Source organism: Salvelinus namaycush, chromosome 5, assembly GCF_016432855.1.
Source record: "Salvelinus namaycush isolate Seneca chromosome 5, SaNama_1.0, whole genome shotgun sequence".
Lineage (NCBI taxonomy): Eukaryota > Metazoa > Chordata > Actinopteri > Salmoniformes > Salmonidae > Salvelinus > Salvelinus namaycush.
In genome coordinates, this window is record NC_052311.1 from 14,237,171 (window position 1) to 14,257,480 (window position 20,310).

The 20,310-nt window shown below is 43.0% G+C and overlaps 1 protein-coding gene across 1 annotated transcript in view; it reads right to left on the bottom strand.

Moving 5' to 3' along the window:
* The window catches only part of LOC120046947 (ecto-NOX disulfide-thiol exchanger 2-like), a 225,249-nt gene that overhangs the window by 35,644 nt on the left and 169,295 nt on the right, over positions 1–20,310 (bottom strand). Inside the window, exons 11-12 of the mRNA XM_038992497.1 lie at positions 20,147–20,287; positions 585–635 (exon numbers count right to left, since the gene is read on the bottom strand). Of these exons, the coding sequence (XP_038848425.1) occupies positions 585–635; positions 20,147–20,287 (192 nt within the window). The remainder of the gene's footprint in view (positions 1–584; positions 636–20,146; positions 20,288–20,310) is intronic.

Genomic DNA, 20,310 nt, shown 5'->3' on the forward strand with positions numbered 1-20,310 from the left:
TCTGTGTGACTGATGTGCGTTTGTGTGGGTGCTGACCCAGGCACAGTGGCAACTCTTACAGGGGTTCACCCGGGGCAATGTTCTTCATTACTGTGTGTGTGTGTGTGTGTGTGTGTGTGTGTGTGTGTGTGTGTGTGTGTGTGTGTGTGTGTGTGTGTGTGTGTGTGTGTGTGTGTGTGTGTGTGTGCGCGCGTGTGTGTGTGTGCGTGCGAGATATGGGACAAGCTCTTGATTTCCTAACCCAGTTGTGTCGGGTTGATTAATCCTGCAACAAATAAAGTCCTCCTGCACTGGATTGGTATGTAATGATCTGTCATGTCGCTGGAAGAGGAGACAGAGAGAGTGAGGAACAGAGAAACAGGGAGAGTGAGGGACAGTGAAACAGAGCGTGAGGAACAGAGAAACAGAGAGAGTGAGGAACAGAGAAACAGAGAGAGGAAGAAACAAAGATATTCACAGAGAAAATAGAAAACTAGAGACAGGGAGAAAAAAAGAGAGATAAGGAGAGAGAATGGAAACAGAGGGAGAGGGAGAGGGAGAGAGAGGGTTGGAGAGGGTCACATCTCTTTTCCACTTATACTGACTTGATCAGCACTCTCCTCGCCCCCTCTGTCATCTCGCGGTGAGGTCTCCAGCTAGAGTCAATCATAAAAATGAGAAAAGACGTCACTGACAATCATGACACAAAATAACAAACGTGAAAACGAAAGCGCACAGTTCTGTCAGGCAGAAACACTAAACAGAAAACAAGATCCCACAACTGAAGGTGGGAAAAAGGGCTGCCTAAGTATGATCCCCAATCCGAGACAACGATAGACAGCTGCCTCTGATTGGGAACCATACCCGGCCAACAAAGAAATATACAAACTAGAATGCCCACCCCAAATCACACCCTGACCTAAACAAATAGAGAAATAAAAAGGCTCTCTAAGGTCAGGGCGTGACAGTACCCCCCCCCCCCCAAAGGTGCGGGCTCCGGCAGCAAAACCTGACTCTATAGGGGAGGGTCCGGGTGGGCATCTATCCTCGGTGGCGGCTCCGGTGCGGGACGCAGACCCCACTCTGCTTGAGGCTCCCCCGACTACGATGGCGCCTCTGGTGCAGGAATCGTCGCCGGGACCTCCGGACCGTAGATCGTCGCCAGAGGAACCCTCGCTGAAGGCTCTGGACTGGGAACCCTCGCTGAAGGCTCTGGACTGCCGACCATCGCTGGAGGCTCTGGACTGCAGACCGTTGTTGAAGGCTCCGGACCGGGGACCGTAGCTGGAGGCTCCGGACCGGGGACTGTCGCTGCAGGCTCCCTGCCATAGATCGTCTCTACAGGCTCCGGGCCATGGATCGTCACTGGAGGCTTTGTGCCATGGATTATCACTACAGGCTCCGGGCCATGGATCATCACTGGAGGCTCCGGGCCATGGATCATCACTGGAGGCTTCGTGCGTGGAGCCGGAACAGGTCTCACCGGACTGAGGAGACGTACTGGAAGCCTGGTACGTGGAGCTGCCACAACGCATCCTGGCTGGATACCCACTTTAGCTCGGTGAGTGTGGAGAGCTGGCACAGGACGCACTGGGCTAAGAAGGCGCACTGGAGGCATAGTGCGTATTGCCGGCGCAGGATATACTGGGCCGTGGAGGCGCACTGGAGGTCTGGAGCGTAGAGCTGGCACAACGCGTTCTGGCTAAATACCCCCTGTAGCACGACAAGTGCGGGGAGCTGGGAAAGGCCGCACTGGGTTGTGCTGGCGAACTGGGGATACCGTGCGCAGAGCTGGCGCAGGATATCCTGGGCCAAAGAGACGCACCGGAGACCAGGAGCGCTGAGCCGTCACAATCCGTCCTGGCTGAGTGCCCACTCTAGCACGGCAACTGCGGGGAGCTTGCACAGAGCGCACCGGGCTGTGGATGTTCGCTGAAGGCACGGTGCGCAGAACCGGAAAACATGGCACTTGAACCGTGACCAACTCCTCATTTGGTTCTCGTTCACCCCTTAGTTCAGTTCGTTTCGCTTGCTCCGCTCGCCAACCTGTGTGACCCCCCCAAAACATTTTGGAGGCTGCCTCTCTTGCTTCCGTCCTTGCCGTGACTCCTGGTATCGCCAGCGTTCCTCCCTCGCCCCCCAAAACATTTTGGAGGCTGCCTCTCTTGCTTCCGTCCTTGCCGTGACTCCTGGTATCGCCAGTGTTCCTCCCTCAAACAAAATAACAAACAAAATAACAAATTTGTGACAACAATCATGTCACAAAATAAAATAACACAAAATAACAAACGTGAAAACGAAAGCGCACAGTTCTGTCAGGCAGAAACACTAAACAGAAAACAAGATCCCACAACTGAAGGTGGGAAAAAGGGCTGCCTAAGTATGATCCCCAATCCGAGACAACAATAGACAGCTGCCTCTGATTGGGAACCATACCCGGCCAACAAAGAAATATACGATACTAGAATGCCCACCCCAAATCACACCCTGACCTAACCAAATAGAGAAATAAAAAGGCTCTCTAAGGTCAGGGCGTGACAAAAGGGTTCATCTCTGCGTGTATACATGCTTTAATTACCATATTTACCATGGATCACTGGAAGGGGTTCATCTCTGCGTGTATACATACTTTAATTACAATATTACCCATGGATCACTGGAAGGGGTTCATCTCTACGTGTATACATACTTTAATTACAATATTACCCATGGATCACTGGAAGGGGTTCATCTCTACGTGTATACATGTTTTAATTACCATATTTACCATGGATCACTAGAAGGGGATCATCTCTAGGTACATGTTTGAATTACCATATTTACCATGGATCACTGGAAGGGGTTCATCTCTGCGTGTATACATGTTTTAATTACCATGGATCACTGAAAGGGGTTCATATCTACTTGTATACATGTTTTAATTACCATGGATCACTGGAAGGGGTTCATATCTACTTGTATACATGTTTTGATTACCATATTTACCATGGATCACTGGAAGGGGTTCATCTCTACTTATATACATGTTTTAATTACCATATTTACCATGGATCACTGGAAGGGGTTCATCTCTACGTGTATACATGTTTTAATCCACATTTTTACCATGATCACTGGAAGGGGTTCATCTCTACTTGTATACATGTTTTAATTACCATGGATCACTGGAAGGGGTTCATATCTACTTGTATACATGTTTTAATTACCATGGATCACTGGAAGGGGTTCATATCTACTTGTATACATGTTTTAATTACCATGGATCACTGGAAGGGGTTCATATCTACTTGTATACATGTTTTGATTACCATATTTACCATGGATCACTGGAAGGGGTTCATCTCTACTTATATACATGTTTTAATTACCATATTTACCATGGATCACTGGAAGGGGTTCATCTCTACGTGTATACATGTTTTAATCCACATTTTTACCATGATCACTGGAAGGGGTTCATCTCTACGCGTATACATGTTTTAATTACCATATTTACCATGGATCACTGGAAGGGGTTCATCTCTACGTGTATACATGTTTTAATTACTATATTACCCATGGATCACTAGAAGGGGACACATTTCAGTGCCTAGCGGCATTCTAATGTACAGCATCACTATTAAACCAGATATTGACAACCCTGTGATCTCTTTGATTTGAAATGACATGTATTACCCAGCCAGCAGGTCTAAAATTACAAATTAAAAAAGTCAATGAAACAACTAGCCAAGCGGCTACGGGAGGCAGAGAAGAGAAAATGTGTCGAGATTGGAAAAGAAGAAATCAAATATGGACCACGCACCATTTGACTCTCTCATATCCATATTATCTTTATCCAATTAAATAGCTGATTGAACAGGAATCTCATGCTCTTGTCAACCCTCGTTCTGGAATCCTGCTCAGCCAATGTTATACCATAAGCAACATAACCATTAACACTGGCTATAGATGGATTTTAGATGGATTTTAGCCCCTAAAGACATACAATTAACTTAAGTGTTTTCGATATTTGCGGATGTGAGACAAGACAGTTTTGGAGGGGGGATAATAATGAGCTGGTTGTAACCAGTGGTGATATACCGGTATAGCTAATGCAAAGATGCTAGTTGTAGCCAGTAATGATATATGGCTAGTATAAAGATGCTAGTTGTAGCCAGTGGTGATATAAAGCTAATATAAAGGTGCTAGTTGGAGCCAGTGGTGGTATATATATATATTATTATTTTTCACTAGGCAAGTCAGTTAAGAACAAATTCTTATTTACAATGACAGCCTGCCAGAAGGCAAAAGGCCCCCTGCAGGGATGGGGGCTGGGATTATAAATAAAAATAAATAAAATAAAAATATAGGACAAAACAAACATCACGACAAGAGAGACAACTCAACACTACATAAAGAGAGACCTAAGACGACAACATAGCATGGCAGGAACACATGACAACACAGCATGGTAGCAACACAACTTGATAACAACATGGTAGCAACACAACACGGTAGCAGCACAAAACAGGGTGCAAACATTGTTGGGCACAGACAACAGCACAAAGGGCAAGAAGGTAGAGACAACAATACATCACGCAAAGCAGACACAACTGTCAGTAAGAGTGTCCATGATTGAGTCTTTGAATGAAGAGATTGAGATAAAACTTTACGTTTTTATTTTTTATTATTGAATATCTGAAACATACAATATACTTGCAGTGAAGCCGCTCAACAACTACATCATACCAGTCATCCAACAGACTCTCATTCAGAGTGACACACAGAAGCATCCAGGGTCAATGCACTGCTCAAGGTCATGTTGATAGATCTCCCACTATGCCAAAAAACATGAACCCGAACCCTACAAGATCCCCCCACAGTTCCCCAATAGCTGTCCCTTAACCATTTGAGACCCCTCCCACAGTCCCCCTCCAAGTAGAAAAATGAAATAAAAATACAATTAATTCCATTCCCCACCCCCAATAACCCCCCCAATGCACCAACAACCAAGATAATGAACTAAAGAGAAAAAGAAAAAGACAGAAGATAACAGAAAACAGAAAACAACAATGCAAAAATATATATAAATAAACAAAAACAAAATTAAATAAAAAACGTTTATCTTTGACCATCATTCTATCTCCCGCACAGCAACTCCACTCCCACTTGTCTCCAATTCCACATCCCAAACCTCAGCTTCCCTCAGCCCATCTCATCTATCTCTGTTGGCCACCCTCTTCGGGTTTCTATGCAACAAATATCTTTCAACTCTGCTGTGATGTTTAACATACAATTTCAATCTTTCTAATCGAATAGAATCAATTCTAATAGAATCAAGATAAATACTTTTACTAAGAGTATTATTATATTAGTAATTGACTGAACCGGTCTCTCCAGATCTCCTAACAGTACTATTTATAGGGTCCATTTATATCAATGCTATGCCTTTTCAGCCATTCCTGAACCTGAGACCAGAAACAGGCTACCCGAGAGCAATACCAAAATAAATCTGCAGAGGTTTGATGATTTTATGCCCCAAATATTCAACATTTTGTTGGTGGAAAGAATTCTATATAATAATTTTAGCTGAAAAGGACAAATCTTGAATCTTGCGTTGTTTTATATATCAACTCATACACTCTGTACCATGGAATCGGTACATCAAAAATATTTTCCCAACTATTTTGCAATCTGTATGGCACAGTTGTCAACATCCTGGTCCTCAAGTGAAGCTGGTATACTTTCCCATTTATGCTATGTTTATTCCTCCGCAAGTTTTGATCCTTTATATTGGGCAGAGAGACCTTTCCTACCTCCTCTCGCTGCCACCTGCCTCCTCCATTTTTGGGGTAATGCTGTAATCAATTGGTTGTACTCTTGGATTGAGCAGACCTTCCCATACAATTCTGATAACTCCATGAAGGACATAACTCTACCATTCCAATTTACAAAATCATTTAAGAACAAAATACCCTTTTCAAACATCTTTCCCATAAATACAGGCATTTTATCAACCAGCACATTTTATCAACTCTAATATTTGTTGTAATATTTGTTCTATCTTTTCATGGGGATGAAATTGAAATTGTAGCCAGCTCTGCAATGCTTGTTTGAAAAAGGGAGATACTTTGAAAAAAGTATAATTTTAAATTAATCGAAAATGAGACATGGCAATCTGCACAAATGCAAAAAGGCCATTTTTAAACAATGGATGAGCTTTCTTAGTAATCTACTTGAGAACCATTTAGGGTTCAAGTAAAATGTTTGACTGAGTGAAGCTTTTAGAGAGGAGGTTTAGTGCTTTTATATTTAATAATCTCAACTCACTCAATTCATATTCATTATATAGATAGGCACACTTAATTTTGTCTGGTTTAGCGTCACAGATAAAGCAAAATATTTTTTGCTTATATGATTTTAAAAACAAATCATCAGGAGTAGTCAGCGCCATAAGTAAGTGAGTAAACTGAGATATGACTAACGAGTTAATCAGGGCACTTTTTCCATAAATAGACAGGTATTTACCTCTCCATGGTTGCAGGATCTTGTCTATTTTTACAAGTTTTCTATTGAAATTCAATGAGGAGAGCTTATTTATATGTTTTGTGATATGAATACCAAGTATGTCTACTTCACCATCAGCCCATTTTATAGGTAAACTGTAGGGTAATGTAAAAGTTGTATTTTTTAAAGATCCAAAATGTAATATTGCACACTTATCATAATTAGGTTTTAGTCCAGAGAGTACAGAAAAGTTATCTAGATCTTCAATGAGACATTGCAGGGATATAGCTTGCGGACTTAATGTAAAACTTCAGTCATTGGGCATACATGGACAAATTTGTTTTTATGCCTTGGATTTCTAATCCTCTAATGTTGTTAATGGATCTGATTTTAATAGCTAGCATTTCGATGGCCATAACGAATAGATATGGTGATAGCGGACACCCTTGTTTAACTCCTTTTGACAATTCAAAACTCTCTGAGAAGTAGACGTTATTTACTATTTTACACCTGGGGTTGCTATACATTATTTTTTACCCATTTTTTAAGAGTATTACCCAAATTGAAAAAATCCAGGCATTTATAAATAAAATCCAGTCTTACTTTATCAAATGCCTTTTCAAAATCATCTATAAATACCAGGCCTGGCTTCATAGATGTTTCATAATGTTCTATTATTTCTAGTAGTTGTCATATATTATCTCCAATGTATCGTCCATGTAAAAAACCTGTCGGATCAGGATGAACAATACCTTGCAAAACCCTTTTAATTATGAGTGCTATGCACTTCGCTAGTATTTTTGCATCACAACATTGAAGTGTAAGGGGCCTCCAGTTTTTTAGACAGACTGGGTCTGGGTCTTGTTTTAATAATAGAGAAATCAGACCTTCAGGGCTGAGTACCTGACAGACTACCATTTCTATAGGAGTAGTTAAAACAATCTAACAATGGAGCTTTTAGTATATCAAAAAAGGCTTGATACACCTCTACTGGTATGCCATCAAGCCCTGGGGTTTATCCATACTGAAAGGATTTAATATCCTCAAAAAGTTATTCCTCTGTAACTTGGCCTTCGTACTGATCTTTCTGTACATTTGTTAATTTTTCAATTTTTGTATTATTTGGAAAGAATTCCTTACCGCAATCTTCATTCAGTGGGAGAGGATGAGACGGAAGAGAACATCTGTCTAAAATAATTAGCTTCCTCTTTTAAAATATAATTCTGTCTTCAGTAACGAGTTTCTGCAAAAATAATTTTTGTTAGCGTTCCTGTGTTTGAGATCGAGGAAGAATTCTGTGCATTTTTCTCCATATTCCATCCAGTTTGCTTTATTTTTGTAATAGATTACATTAGATCGTTCTTGAATAGGTTCCTCAAGTTCTTTTTGTGTTTTATCTCTGTAGTATCGTTTTTATTGCTATCTACCTGTACTATTAGTTCATGGATTTCCCTTGTTAGTCGTCTCTTTAGCCAGAAACTGCTTCTTTTTTTTTTTATTATTGATGAATATTGAATTGAATGACCTCTGAAGGTACATTTAAAGGTATCCCAAACAATATGGGGATTTGCTGAATCTATATTATACTGGAAAAATACAGTTATAAATTATTTTGTCTCAGTTAAAAATAAGTTGTCTTCCAGTAAACTTTGATTAATTACATTTCCAATATCCCTGTCCACGTGGAAAATCTATAAGAGTTATGTGAATGCCAATTAGATGATGATCCGATCGCATTCTGTCTCCTATTACAACTTGTTTAACCTTTCTCGCCCCGGGGTTCCACTAGCGGAACACCCACAACATTCCGCTGCCTTCGCAGAGCGCGAAATTCAAAAAATATTTTTTCGAAATATTTAACTTCCACACATTAACAAGTCCAACACAGCAAATGAAAGATAAACATCTTGTGAATCCAGCCAACATGTCCGATTTTTAAAATGTTTTACAGCGAAAACACAATATATATTTATGTTAGCTCACCACAATAGCCAAACACACAATGCTATTTATCCACCGCATAGGTAGCTTTCAAAAAACCGACAAAATATAGATATAATTAGTCACTAACCAAGAAACAACTTCATCAGATGACAGTCTTATAACATGTTACACAATACATTTATGTTTTGTTCGAAAAATGTGCATATTTGAGGTATAAAATCATAGTTTTACATTGCAGCTACAATCACAAATAGCACCGAAGCAGCAAGAATAATTACAGAGAGCAACGTGAAATACCTAAATACTCATCATAAAACATTTATGAAAAATACATGGTGTACAGCAAATGAAAGATAAACATCTTGTGAATCTAGACAATATTTCCGATTTTTTAAGTGTTTTACAGCGAAAACACAATATAGCATTATATTAGCTTACCACAATAGCCAACCACACAAACGCATTTATCAGCAGCAAAATGTAGCGATTGCAAAAACCAGCAAAAGATATTAAATTATTCACTAACCTTGACAAACTTCATCAGATGACAGTCCTATAACATCATGTTACACAATACATATATGTTTTGTTCGAAAATGTGCATATTTAGCGGTACAAATCGTGGTTTTACAATGTGAATACGTAGCCAAACTGCACAAATTATCCGGAGATATTTTGGACAGTCACCTAATCTAATCAAAGAACTCATCATAAACTTTACTAAAAAATACATGTTGTACAGCAAATGAAAGATACACTAGTTCTTAATGCAATCGCCGTGTTAGATTTTTTAAAATAACTTTAGTACGACATACAGCTTACGTTATAGCGAGACAGCGCCTGCAATGAGGGCGGAAAATAGAACAAAATATTTTCCACAGAAATACGAAATAACATCATAAATGGTTCCTACTTTTGCTGAGCTTCCATCAGAATGTTGTACAAGGAGTCCTTTGTCCAGAATAAATCGTTGTTTGGTTTTAGAATGTCCTCTTCGCCTGTCGAATTAGCAACCTTAGCTAGCCAAGTGGCGCGAAGATGTCCATCTTCACCAAACGCAGAGAACGGAAAACGCCAAAACTCTCGATAAACGTTCAATAATCTGATAAAACTATATTGAAAAAACATACTTTACGATGATATTATCACATGTATCAAATAAAATCAAAGCCGGAGATATTAGCCGTCTATACCGAAAGCTTTTCAGAAGGCAATCTGGGGTTCCTTCCCGTGCCTTGGCAGGCAAAGGAAATTGGGGTCACATCATTCCAAGAGCTCTTGTTCGACCTCAGATCAAGCTAGACACCCCATTCCACCTTCCACTGCCTGTTGACATCTAGTGGATGGCGTATGAAGTGCATGTATATCCATAGATTTCAAGCAATTGAATAGGATGGCCCTGGAACAGAGCCTCGATTTCAGATTTTTCACTTCCTGACAGGAAGTTTGCTGCAAAATGAGTTCTGTTTTACTCACAGATATAATTCAAACGGTTTTAGAAGCTTGAGAGTGTTTTCTATCCAATAGTAATAATAATATGCATATTGTAGGATGTTGTAGGATGGCCGTTTAAATTGGGCACGATTTTTTTCCCAAAGTGAAAATAGCGCCCCCTACACACTAACAGGTTAACCTTTGATGCAAGAGAGAAAGAGACAAGAAAGTAGTCAAGATGACTAGCTTGATTAAGTCTCCTCCATGTATATCTCACTAGGTCAGGGTTTTTTAGTCTCCAAATATCCTCTATTTCTAATGTGTCCATAATATTTGTGATTTCCTTAAGGGCTCGGTGATGATAGTTTGTAGAGTGATTACCTTTACGGTCCATTGAGGTACTTAACACTGTGTTATAGTCTCCTACCATAATGATTTGATCATGTGGCTATACTTATTTCACCCCTTACCATAACTAGATACTATTCAGTCTAAATTGACCGTAATTAGTGCTTGTAAAGCTACTGCCATCAGAGGTATTATGACGGTCAAAATCAGATCTTTCAAATGTCTGATATTTTGAATTCAAGAAATAGGTTTCAGCAAAATTTGTTTCATTCCCTTGCCTGTTTGCCTGTGAGCCAATGCCATATATGTTAGAAAATTGAGACAAGATATTATGTGTGTCGTGAAATCTGAGTAGGTTGATGTGTATGATATTGGATGTGATTTTGTATGTATAAGAGTAAGACTATAATGTGTGATGTCCAAATAAATAATAACGCCGACAATTTGCATGGTTGAGTGTCTGTGTGTGTAACATGTAGTGCATATAGCCTTAATATTCATGATGATAATTGTAATCCATATCGTATCACCATCATAGTTGCATCATAACTACCCTTAACATCCTTGAAAAACACATCCCAGCCTTTCCTTAGCAATTGACGTTTCACATGATCACGAAAGAGATATTGCATTACTCTAGAGATGGCTTCACTACAGTACAAATGTATTCCGTATAATATGTTATTATTCCCCAATGCCCCTTTTCTGATATCTTCCCGTTGCTTCTTGTAAACATATATAAACTTGTAGACAAATACATAAAAAAGACAGACAAACTATAAACATGTTAAATTATAAAACAGTTCTTGACAATAGAAACAGAGGGAGAGAAGAGAATAGAAAAGAGAAAAAGAGAGAGTGAGAGAAGAGAACGAGATCAGGTGTGTGTGTGTATGTATAGTCCGTATGTGTAAGCGAGCATGTATTGAGTACGTGTGTGTTCATATCCACTTCATAGTGTTCAGATATTTTTACAGTTCCCATACTTTCTTTTTTTCGTAACCTGAAGTCCCTGTAGAATTTAGTACAGCCATGGTGTTATGGAGCTGTCTCGGAATAGCTGTCCATCTATAAAGAGTTTGTCAACAATGAGAAAGGCACGCTTACCCTTCTCCCTTTGTTGCCTTTGTACCGGATACAGTCTCTTACGACGTTCGTTTATCTCCCTTGGAAATTGGTCATTGAGACCGAATTTGGTCCTTTTAAGCTCCCTTCCCCTGCTTTTGATCAGCTCCTTTTGTTGGTAGTGTTCAAATTTTGCGATGGTCTTGGTCTTGTCCCTCCGAGCTCCAAGTCTGTGTACTCGGTGGAAAGCCACCTTATTTATAGTCTCTATTGGAAGTTTCAAGGCGGATTGCATGAAATCTCTAATCGCGCCCATTGCATGAAATCTCTAATCGCGCCCTCTGGATTATTGGATGCGTCCTCAGGAATCCCAGAAAAAAAAAATATTTTCACGCATGCTACGACTTTGTATGTCTAGTAGCGGCTCATTCATCACCCTGTTTTCCCTGAGTAGACAATCCATGTTGGAATCGTGGATTTTTACCTTGGCTCTGAGTGCCTTGTTTCTCCTTGGATTGTGAGAATTTCACTCTGGCTAAACTCCAAACTCCCCCTCAGCCCTGCCACCTACTCACACAATTTTTCCAGTGTTGCATGAATTCCAGCCAGAGCACTAGACTCTACTTCAACGATAAGTAAATCGTCCGTGTCTGGATGAATCTGTTTTTCTTTTTTTTGTCGGGTTAAAGTTATTTTGTGAGGTAGTCGGATCTTTCCATGATGGAGTATGTTGTTCCTCCATAGCGTAAAGCTGTTGGTACTCGTCGATTTCCCTCAGGATCTCCTTAGTATCCAGGTTGGCTCTTTACTGCAACCAGTTGATTTACGAAAAGATAACAATGAGTCTCTCCCACGACGACAACTGGTGTCTGTAGTACAGCCAGCTAGCACTCGTGGAATCCAACCCAAAAAATGGAACACAAACTTGCAGTCCCAGCCGTAAAGGCTAACCGCGTCGTGGAATACTTAGCAACAAAACTTTAGTTCTGCTTAAAAATGTATTTCATTAAAGTGTTTTAATATAATCAACAAACCGAGTGCAGACAGTACAATGTTCTGTTGCACGCTCTGATGATGTATCTGATGACGTATATCCGTGTGCCAAGCTTGTAGCGTCTTTGTTGCAGCTCGTTCCAGTCGCTAGCTGCAGTAAACTGAAATGACAAGAGACCCAGTGATGTGTGTGCTTTGGGGACCTTCAACAGAATGTGACTACCAGAACGGGTGTTGTATGTGGAGGATGAGGGCTGCGGTAGATATCTCAGAGAGGGGGGAGTGAGGCCTATGAGGGTTTTATAAATAAGCAACAACCAGTGGGTCTTGCAACGGGTATCCAAAGATAACCAGTTTACAGAATAGTATAGAGTGCAGTGATGTGTCCTATAAGGAACATTGGTGGCAAATCTAATGGCCGAATGGTAAAGAACATCTAGCCTCTCGAAAGAACCCTTACCTGCCGATCTATAAATTACATCTCCATAATCTAGCATGGGTAGGATGGTCATCTGAATCAGGGTTAGTTTGGCAGCAAGGGTGAAAGAGGGGCGATTACGATAGAGGAAACCAAGTCTACATTTAACTTTAGCCTGCAGCCTAGATATGAGCTGAGAGAAGGACAGTGTACCATCTAGCTATACTCCCAAGTACTTATTTGAGGTGACTACCTCAAGCTCTAAACCCTCAGAGGTAGTAATCAAACCTTTGGGGAGAGGGACATTCTTCTTACCAAACCACATGACCTTTGTTTTGGAGGTGTTCAGAACAAGGTTAACGGCAGAGAAAGCTTGTTGGATACTAAGAAGGCTTTGTTGTAGAGCGTTTAACACAAAATCCGGGGAGGGGCCAGTTGACTATAAGACTGTATCATCTGCATATAAATGGATGAGAGAGCTTCCTACTGCCTGAGCTAGTTAGAAAACTAGGCCAAAGACCCCTCAGAAACACCAATACTCCTTAGCTGGCCACAATAATGGAATGGTCTACTGTAAAAGCTTTGGCCAAGTCAATAAAAATAGCAGCACAACATTGCTTAGTATCAAGGGCAATGGTGACAACATGGAGGACCTTTATATGGCTAATGCAAAGATGGTAGTTGTAGCCAGAGGTGATAAATGGCTAATGCAAAGGTACTAGTTGTAGCCAGGGGTAATACAGTATATGACTCATATAAAGATAATAGTTGTAGCCAGGGGTAATACAGTATATGACTAATATAAAGATACTAGTTGTAGCCAGGGGTCATACAGTATATAACTCATATAAAGATACTAGTTGTAGCCAGGGGTAATACAGTATATGACTCATGTAAAGATACTAGTTGTAGCCAGGGGTAATACAGTATATGACTCATATAAAGATAATAGTTGTAGCTAGGGGTAATACAGTATATGACTCATATAAAGATAATAGTTGTAGCCAGGGGTGATTTCTTGACAACTATAAAGATTCTAGATGTAACCACTGGCGATATTTGGCTAATATAAAGATGCTAGTTGTAACCAGTAGTGATATATGTATAATGTAAAGATGCTAGTTGTAACCAGTAGTGATATTTGGCTAATGTAAAGATGCTAGTTGTAACCAGTAGTGATATATGAATAATGTAAAGATGCTAGTTGTAACCAGTCGTGATATTTGGCTAATGTAAAGATGCTAGTTGTAACCAGTAGTGATATATGAATAATGTAAAGATGCTAGTTGTAACCAGTAGTGATATTTGGCTAATGTAAAGATGCTAGTTGTAACCAGTAGTTATATATGAATAATGTAAAGATGCTAGTTGTAACCAGTAGTGATATTTGGCTAATGTAAAGATGCTAGTTGTAACCAGTAGTGATATATGAATAATGTAAAGATGCTAGTTGTAACCAGTAGTGATATTTGGCTAATGTAAAGATTCTAGATGTAACCAGTGGCGATATTTGGCTAATGTAAAGATGCTAGTTGTAACCAGTAGTGATATATGAATAATGTAAAGATTCTAGATGTAACCAGTAGTGATATTTGGCTAATGTAAAGATGCTAGTTGTAACCAGTAGTGATATATGAATAATGTAAAGATGCTAGTTGTAACCAGTAGTGATATTTGGCTAATGTAAAGATTCTAGATGTAACCAGTGGCGATATTTGGCTAATGTAAAGATGCTAGTTGTAACCAGTAGTGATATATGAATAATGTAAAGATGCTAGTTGTAACCAGTAGTGATATTTGGCTAATGTAAAGATGCTAGTTGTAACCAGTAGTGATATATGAATAATGTAAAGATGCTAGTTGTAACCAGTGGTAACATATCCCTTATATAAAGGGGTTGCTTGTAGTTGGTGGTGTTTTTTATAGCTAGGCTCTGGGCTGCAGCATTCATTTTCATTAGTGTACATTGCAGCTGCAGGGAGCCTGGCTGGTGGATAGACTATTAGAGCTCAACACCAGTGGGGTTGAGGAGAGAAAGGAGGACGGAGGACAGGGAGACATTCTAACTGGAGGAGGAGAGGACCAGTAGCCGGACCTGGATGTAAATAACCAATCTATTTCTCTATAGCTTTTGAAATGACCAGTCTATTTCTCTGTAGCTTTTGAAATGATCAGTCTATTTCTCTATAGCTTTTGAAATGACCAGTCTATTTCTCTATAGCTTTTGAAATGACCAGTCTATTTCTCTATAGCTTTTGAAATTACCAGTCTATTTCTCTATAGCTTTTGAAATTACCAGTCTATTTCTCTCTATGGATGGTGATTTAAATGATTGGACTGTCACTCTCTGGCTTTTAAATGACTGCTCTCTCTCAATGGCCTTTTAAATGACATGTCTCAGTCAATGTTTGATAGGCAGTTAGCACATCTCTTACCCTCCTGAGGTCCATAAGAGGAGATAAAGGAGAAATGTAAAACTTTTGAAACTGAATAAACTGTCATTAATGTCTACCACAGCCTGGGCTCTGGTAGTGTCACGATCGTCATAATAAGCGGACCAAGGCGCAGCGTGAGAGACATACATCTTCCTTTTAATAGAGATGACGAAACACGAAAACGAACACTTTTACAAAACAAAACAACAAACGACCGTGAAGCTACAAACGTTAGTGCACACACAAGCTACTAACGTTCAACATAGACAATTACCCACAATCACCTAAAGCCTATGGCTGCCTTAAATATGGCTCCCAATCAGAGACAACAATAAACAGCTGTCTCTGATTGAGAACCAAACCAGGCAACCATAGACTTTCCTAAACCTCTCTACTTAACCCAACCCCATGGCAACCATAGACTTTCCTAAACCTCTCTACTTAACCCAACCCCATACACTATACAAAACCCCCTAAACAATACACACACCCTAAACTAGACAAAACACACAAACATCCCATGTCACACCCTGACCTAACTAAACTAATAAAGAAAATCAATATAACAAAGGCCAGAGTGTGACAGTACCCCCCCCCCCCCCCAAAGGTGCGGACTCCGACCGCAAAACCTGACACAGAAGGGGAGGGTCCGGGTGGGCCTTCCTATGGCGGCGGCTCGGGTGCGGGACGTGGACCCCCCTCCACCATAGTCACTACCCGCTTTGGTGGCGCCTCTGGAACGGCGAGTCCCGGACTGAATACCATCCCAGAGGGCACCACTGGACGGAGGGGCAGCTCCGGACTGAGGGGCAGCTCCGGACTGAGGGGCAGCTCCGGACTGAGGGGCAGCTCCGGACTGAGGGGCGGATCCTGGCTGGCTGGCTCTGGCGGATCCTGGCTGGCTGGCTCTGGCGGATCCTGGCTGGCGGGCGGCTCTGGCGGATCCTGGCTGGCGGGCGGCTCTGGCGGATCCTGGCTGGCTGACGGCTCTGGCGGATCCTGGCTGGCTGACGGCTCTGGCGGATGCTGGCTGGCTGACGGCTCTGGCTGGTCATGGCTGGCTGACGGCTCTGGCTGGTCATGGCTGGCTGACGGCTCTGGCTGGTCATGGCTGGCTGACGGCTCTGGCTGGTCATGGCTGGCTGACGGCTCTGGCTGGTCATGGCTGGCTGACGGCTCTGGCGGCTCCTGTCTGGCGGAAGGCTCTGGCGGCTCCTGTCTGGCGGAAGGCTCTGGCGGCTCCTGTCTGGCGGAAGGCTCTGGCGGCTCCTGTCTGGCGGACGGCTCTGGCGGCTCCTGTCTGGCGGACGGCTCTAGCGGCTCCTGTCTGGCAGACGGCTCTGAAGGCTCAGGACAGACGGGCGGCTTTGAAGGCTCAGTGCAGACGGGCGGCTTTGAAGGCTCAGGGCAGACGGGCAGTTCAGGCGGCGCTTGGCAGACGGACAGCTCAGACGGCGTTGGGCAGACGGGCAGTTCAGGCGCCGCTGGGCAGACGGCAGACTCTGGCCGGCTGAGGCGCACTGTGGGCCTGGTGCGTGGTGCCGGAACTGGTGGTACCGGGCTGGGGACACGCACCTGAAGGCTAGTGCGGGGAGAAGGAACAGGGCATACTGGACCCTGGAGACGCACATTAGGCCTAGTGCGTGGTGCCGGAACTGGTGGTACCGGGCTGGGGACACGCATCTCAGGGCTAGTGCGGGGAGCAGCAACAGGATGCACAGGACTCTGGAGACGCACAGGAGGCTTGGTGCGTGGTGTAGGCACTGGTGGTAATAGGCTGGAGACACGCACCACAGGGCTAGTGCGTGGAGGAGGAACAGGGCTCTGGAGACGCACAGGAGGCTTGGTGCGTGGTGCCGGAACTGGTGGTACCGGGCTGGGGACACGCATCTCAGGATGAGTGCAAGAAGCAGGAACAGGACACACCGGGTTGTGAAGGTGTACTGGAGACCTAGTGTGTATAGCCGGCATCAAATCTTCCGGAACTTTAACACAAGTTTCAGGCTGAGTACGAGGAACTGACACAGGTGGCATCGGACAGCTAACACGCTCCTCAGGGAGAATGCCATGCATACTCTGCCAAACCAACAGCTCTCTCTCTCTTCACTCTCCTCCAATTTCGTCAACAACTCCTCGAATGTCTCATAATCTCCCTTTCGTTCACTCTCCTCCAATCTGTCCAATAACTCCTCGACAATCTCAGACTCACCCCTCAACTTCGCCGACTGCTCCAAGTGCCCCCCCCCAAGAATTTTTTTGGGCTGTCTCTCGGGCTTCCTACCGTGTCGCCGTGCTGCCTCCATCTCTGCCTTGGGGCGGTGATATTCCCCTGGCTGTGCCCAGGGTCCTCTCCCATCTAGGATTTCCTCCCACGTCCAGGAGTCTTGACATCGCTGCTGCTGCTTTTTACCACGCTGCTTGGTCCTGGTTTGGTGGGTAATTCTGTCACGATCGTCATAATAAGCGGACCAAGGCGCAGCGTGAGAGACATACATCTTCCTTTTAATAGAGATGACGAAACACGAAAACGAACACTTTTACAAAACAAAACAACAAACGACCGTGAAGCTACAAACGTTAGTGCACACACAAGCTACTAACGTTCAACATAGACAATTACCCACAATCACCTAAAGCCTATGGCTGCCTTAAATATGGCTCCCAATCAGAGACAACAATAAACAGCTGTCTCTGATTGAGAACCAAACCAGGCAACCATAGACTTTCCTAAACCTCTCTACTTAACCCAACCCCATACACTATACAAAACCCCCTAAACAATACACACACCCTAAACTAGACAAAACACAGAAACATCCCATGTCACACCCTGACCTAACTAAACTAATAAAGAAAATCAATATAACAAAGGCCAGAGTGTGACAGGTAGCTGATTAATTATTTCGGAAACATTTCTCATACATTGAAACTCATTTTAGAACTAGTTTCATTCTTATTACAGCACAAATCAGATATGGTAATTACATTTCAAACCCCAGTGGTCTTTACAGCCAGCCAAACTCATGAACCACGCACAGTATTCTCTCTTGACTGAGAGCCTTCATCCCATCCCTCCTCGTTCTCAGAGGGAAACAAAGGAACTAATGGTGAAGAGAACTGGGGTTACAATAAGACAATGAGCGGCAGCTTACTATTGTATCAGGGAACATGAGTACAAGATGGCTGACATTATCTAGCAATGTCTCACACAAGTGTCAGATGCACAAGTACAGTAAAATGCCTTTCTTGCAAGCTTTAACGACAACAATACAGTAATCATTAACAATGTAATACTAAATAAAACAAGGTAAAACAAAAACACACAATGATAGGATGTGTGTGTGTGTGTGTGTGTGTGTGTGTGTGTGTGTGTGTGTGTGTGTGTGTGTGTGTGTGTGTGTGTGTGTGTGTGTGTGTGTGTGTGTGTGTGTTACTGACCTGTGGTGTGTGTGTATTACTGACCTGTGGTGTGTGTGTGTGTCTGTGTGTTACTGACCTGTGGTGTGCGTGTGTGTGTTACTGACCTGTGGTGTGTGTGTGTGTGTGTTACTGACCTGTGGTGTGTGTGTGTGTGTTACTGACCTGTGGTGTGTGTGTGTGTGTTACTGACCTGTGGTGTGTGTCTGTGTGTTACTGACCTGTGGTGTGCGTGTGTGTGTTACTGACCTGTGGTGTGTGTGTGTGTGTTACTGACCTGTGGTGTGTGTGTGTGTATTACTGACCTGTGGTGTGTGTCTGTGTGTTACTGACCTGTGGTGTGCGTCTGTGTGTTACTGACCTGTGGTGTGTGTGTGTGTGTTACTGACCTGTGGTGTGTGTGTATTACTGACCTGTGGTGTGTGTGTGTGTGTCTGTGTGTTACTGACCTGTGGTGTGTGTGTGTGTGTTACTGACCTGTGGTGTGTGTGTGTGTGTTACTGACCTGTGGTGTGTGTGTGTGTCTGTGTGTTACTGACGTGTGGTGTGTGTGTGTGTGTGTGTGTGTGTGTGTGTGTGTGTGTGTGTGTGTGTGTGTGTGTGTTACTGACCTGTGGTGTGTGTGTATTACTGACCTGTGGTGTGTGTGTGTGTGTCTGTGTGTTACTGACCTGTGGTGTGCGTGTGTGTGTTACTGACCTGTGGTGTGTGTGTGTGTGTTACTGACCTGTGGTGTGTGTGTGTGTGTGTTACTGACCTGTGGTGTGTGTGTGTGTGTGTGTGTTACTGACCTGTGGTGTGTGTCTGTGTGTTACTGACCTGTGGTGTGCGTGTGTGTGTTACTGACCTGTGGTGTGTGTGTGTGTTACTGACCTGTGGTGTGTGTGTATTACTGACCTGTGGTGTGTGTGTGTGTGTCTGTGTGTTACTGACCTGTGGTGTGTGTGTGTGTGTTACTGACCTGTGGTGTGTGTGTGTGTGTTACTGACCTGTGGTGTGTGTGTGTGTCTGTGTGTTACTGACGTGTGGTGTGTGTGTGTGTGTGTCTGTGTGTTACTGACCTGTGGTGTGTGTGTGTGTCTGTGTGTTACTGACCTGTGTTGTGTGTGTGTGTGTGTTACTGACCTGTAGTGTGTGTCTGTGTGTTACTGACCTGTGGTGTGTGTGTGTGTGTGTTACTGACCTGTGGTGTGTGTCTGTGTGTTACTGACCTGTGGTGTGTGTCTGTGTGTTACTGACCTGTGGTGTGTGTGTGTGTGTTACTGACCTGTGGTGTGTGTGTGTGTCTGTGTGTTACTGACCTGTGGTGTGTGTCTGTGTGTTACTGACCTGTGGTGTGTGTGTGTGTGTGTGTGTGTGTGTGTTACTGACCTGTGGTGTGTGTGTGTTACTGACCTGTGGTGTGTGTGTGTGTCTGTGTGTTACTGACCTGTGGTGTGTGTGTATTACTGACCTGTGGTGTGTGTGTGTGTCTGTGTGTTACTGACCTGTGGTGTGTGTGTATTACTGACCTGTGGTGTGTGTGTGTGTGTCTGTGTGTTACTGACCTGTGGTGTGTGTGTATTACTGACCTGTGGTGTGTGTGTGTGTGTTACTGACCTGTGGTGTGTGTGTGTGTGTTACTGACCTGTGGTGTGCGTGTTTTCTTCAGACTCTCCAGTCCTTCCTTGAGGCTCTGTACTTGGCTCTCCAGCTGCTGTTTGTCCGCCACACTCTTCTCCAACTCTGCCTCCCTCTGTTTCATTTCTTCACGCATCTTCAGCAGTTGCTGCAAACACAGAGTACATACAG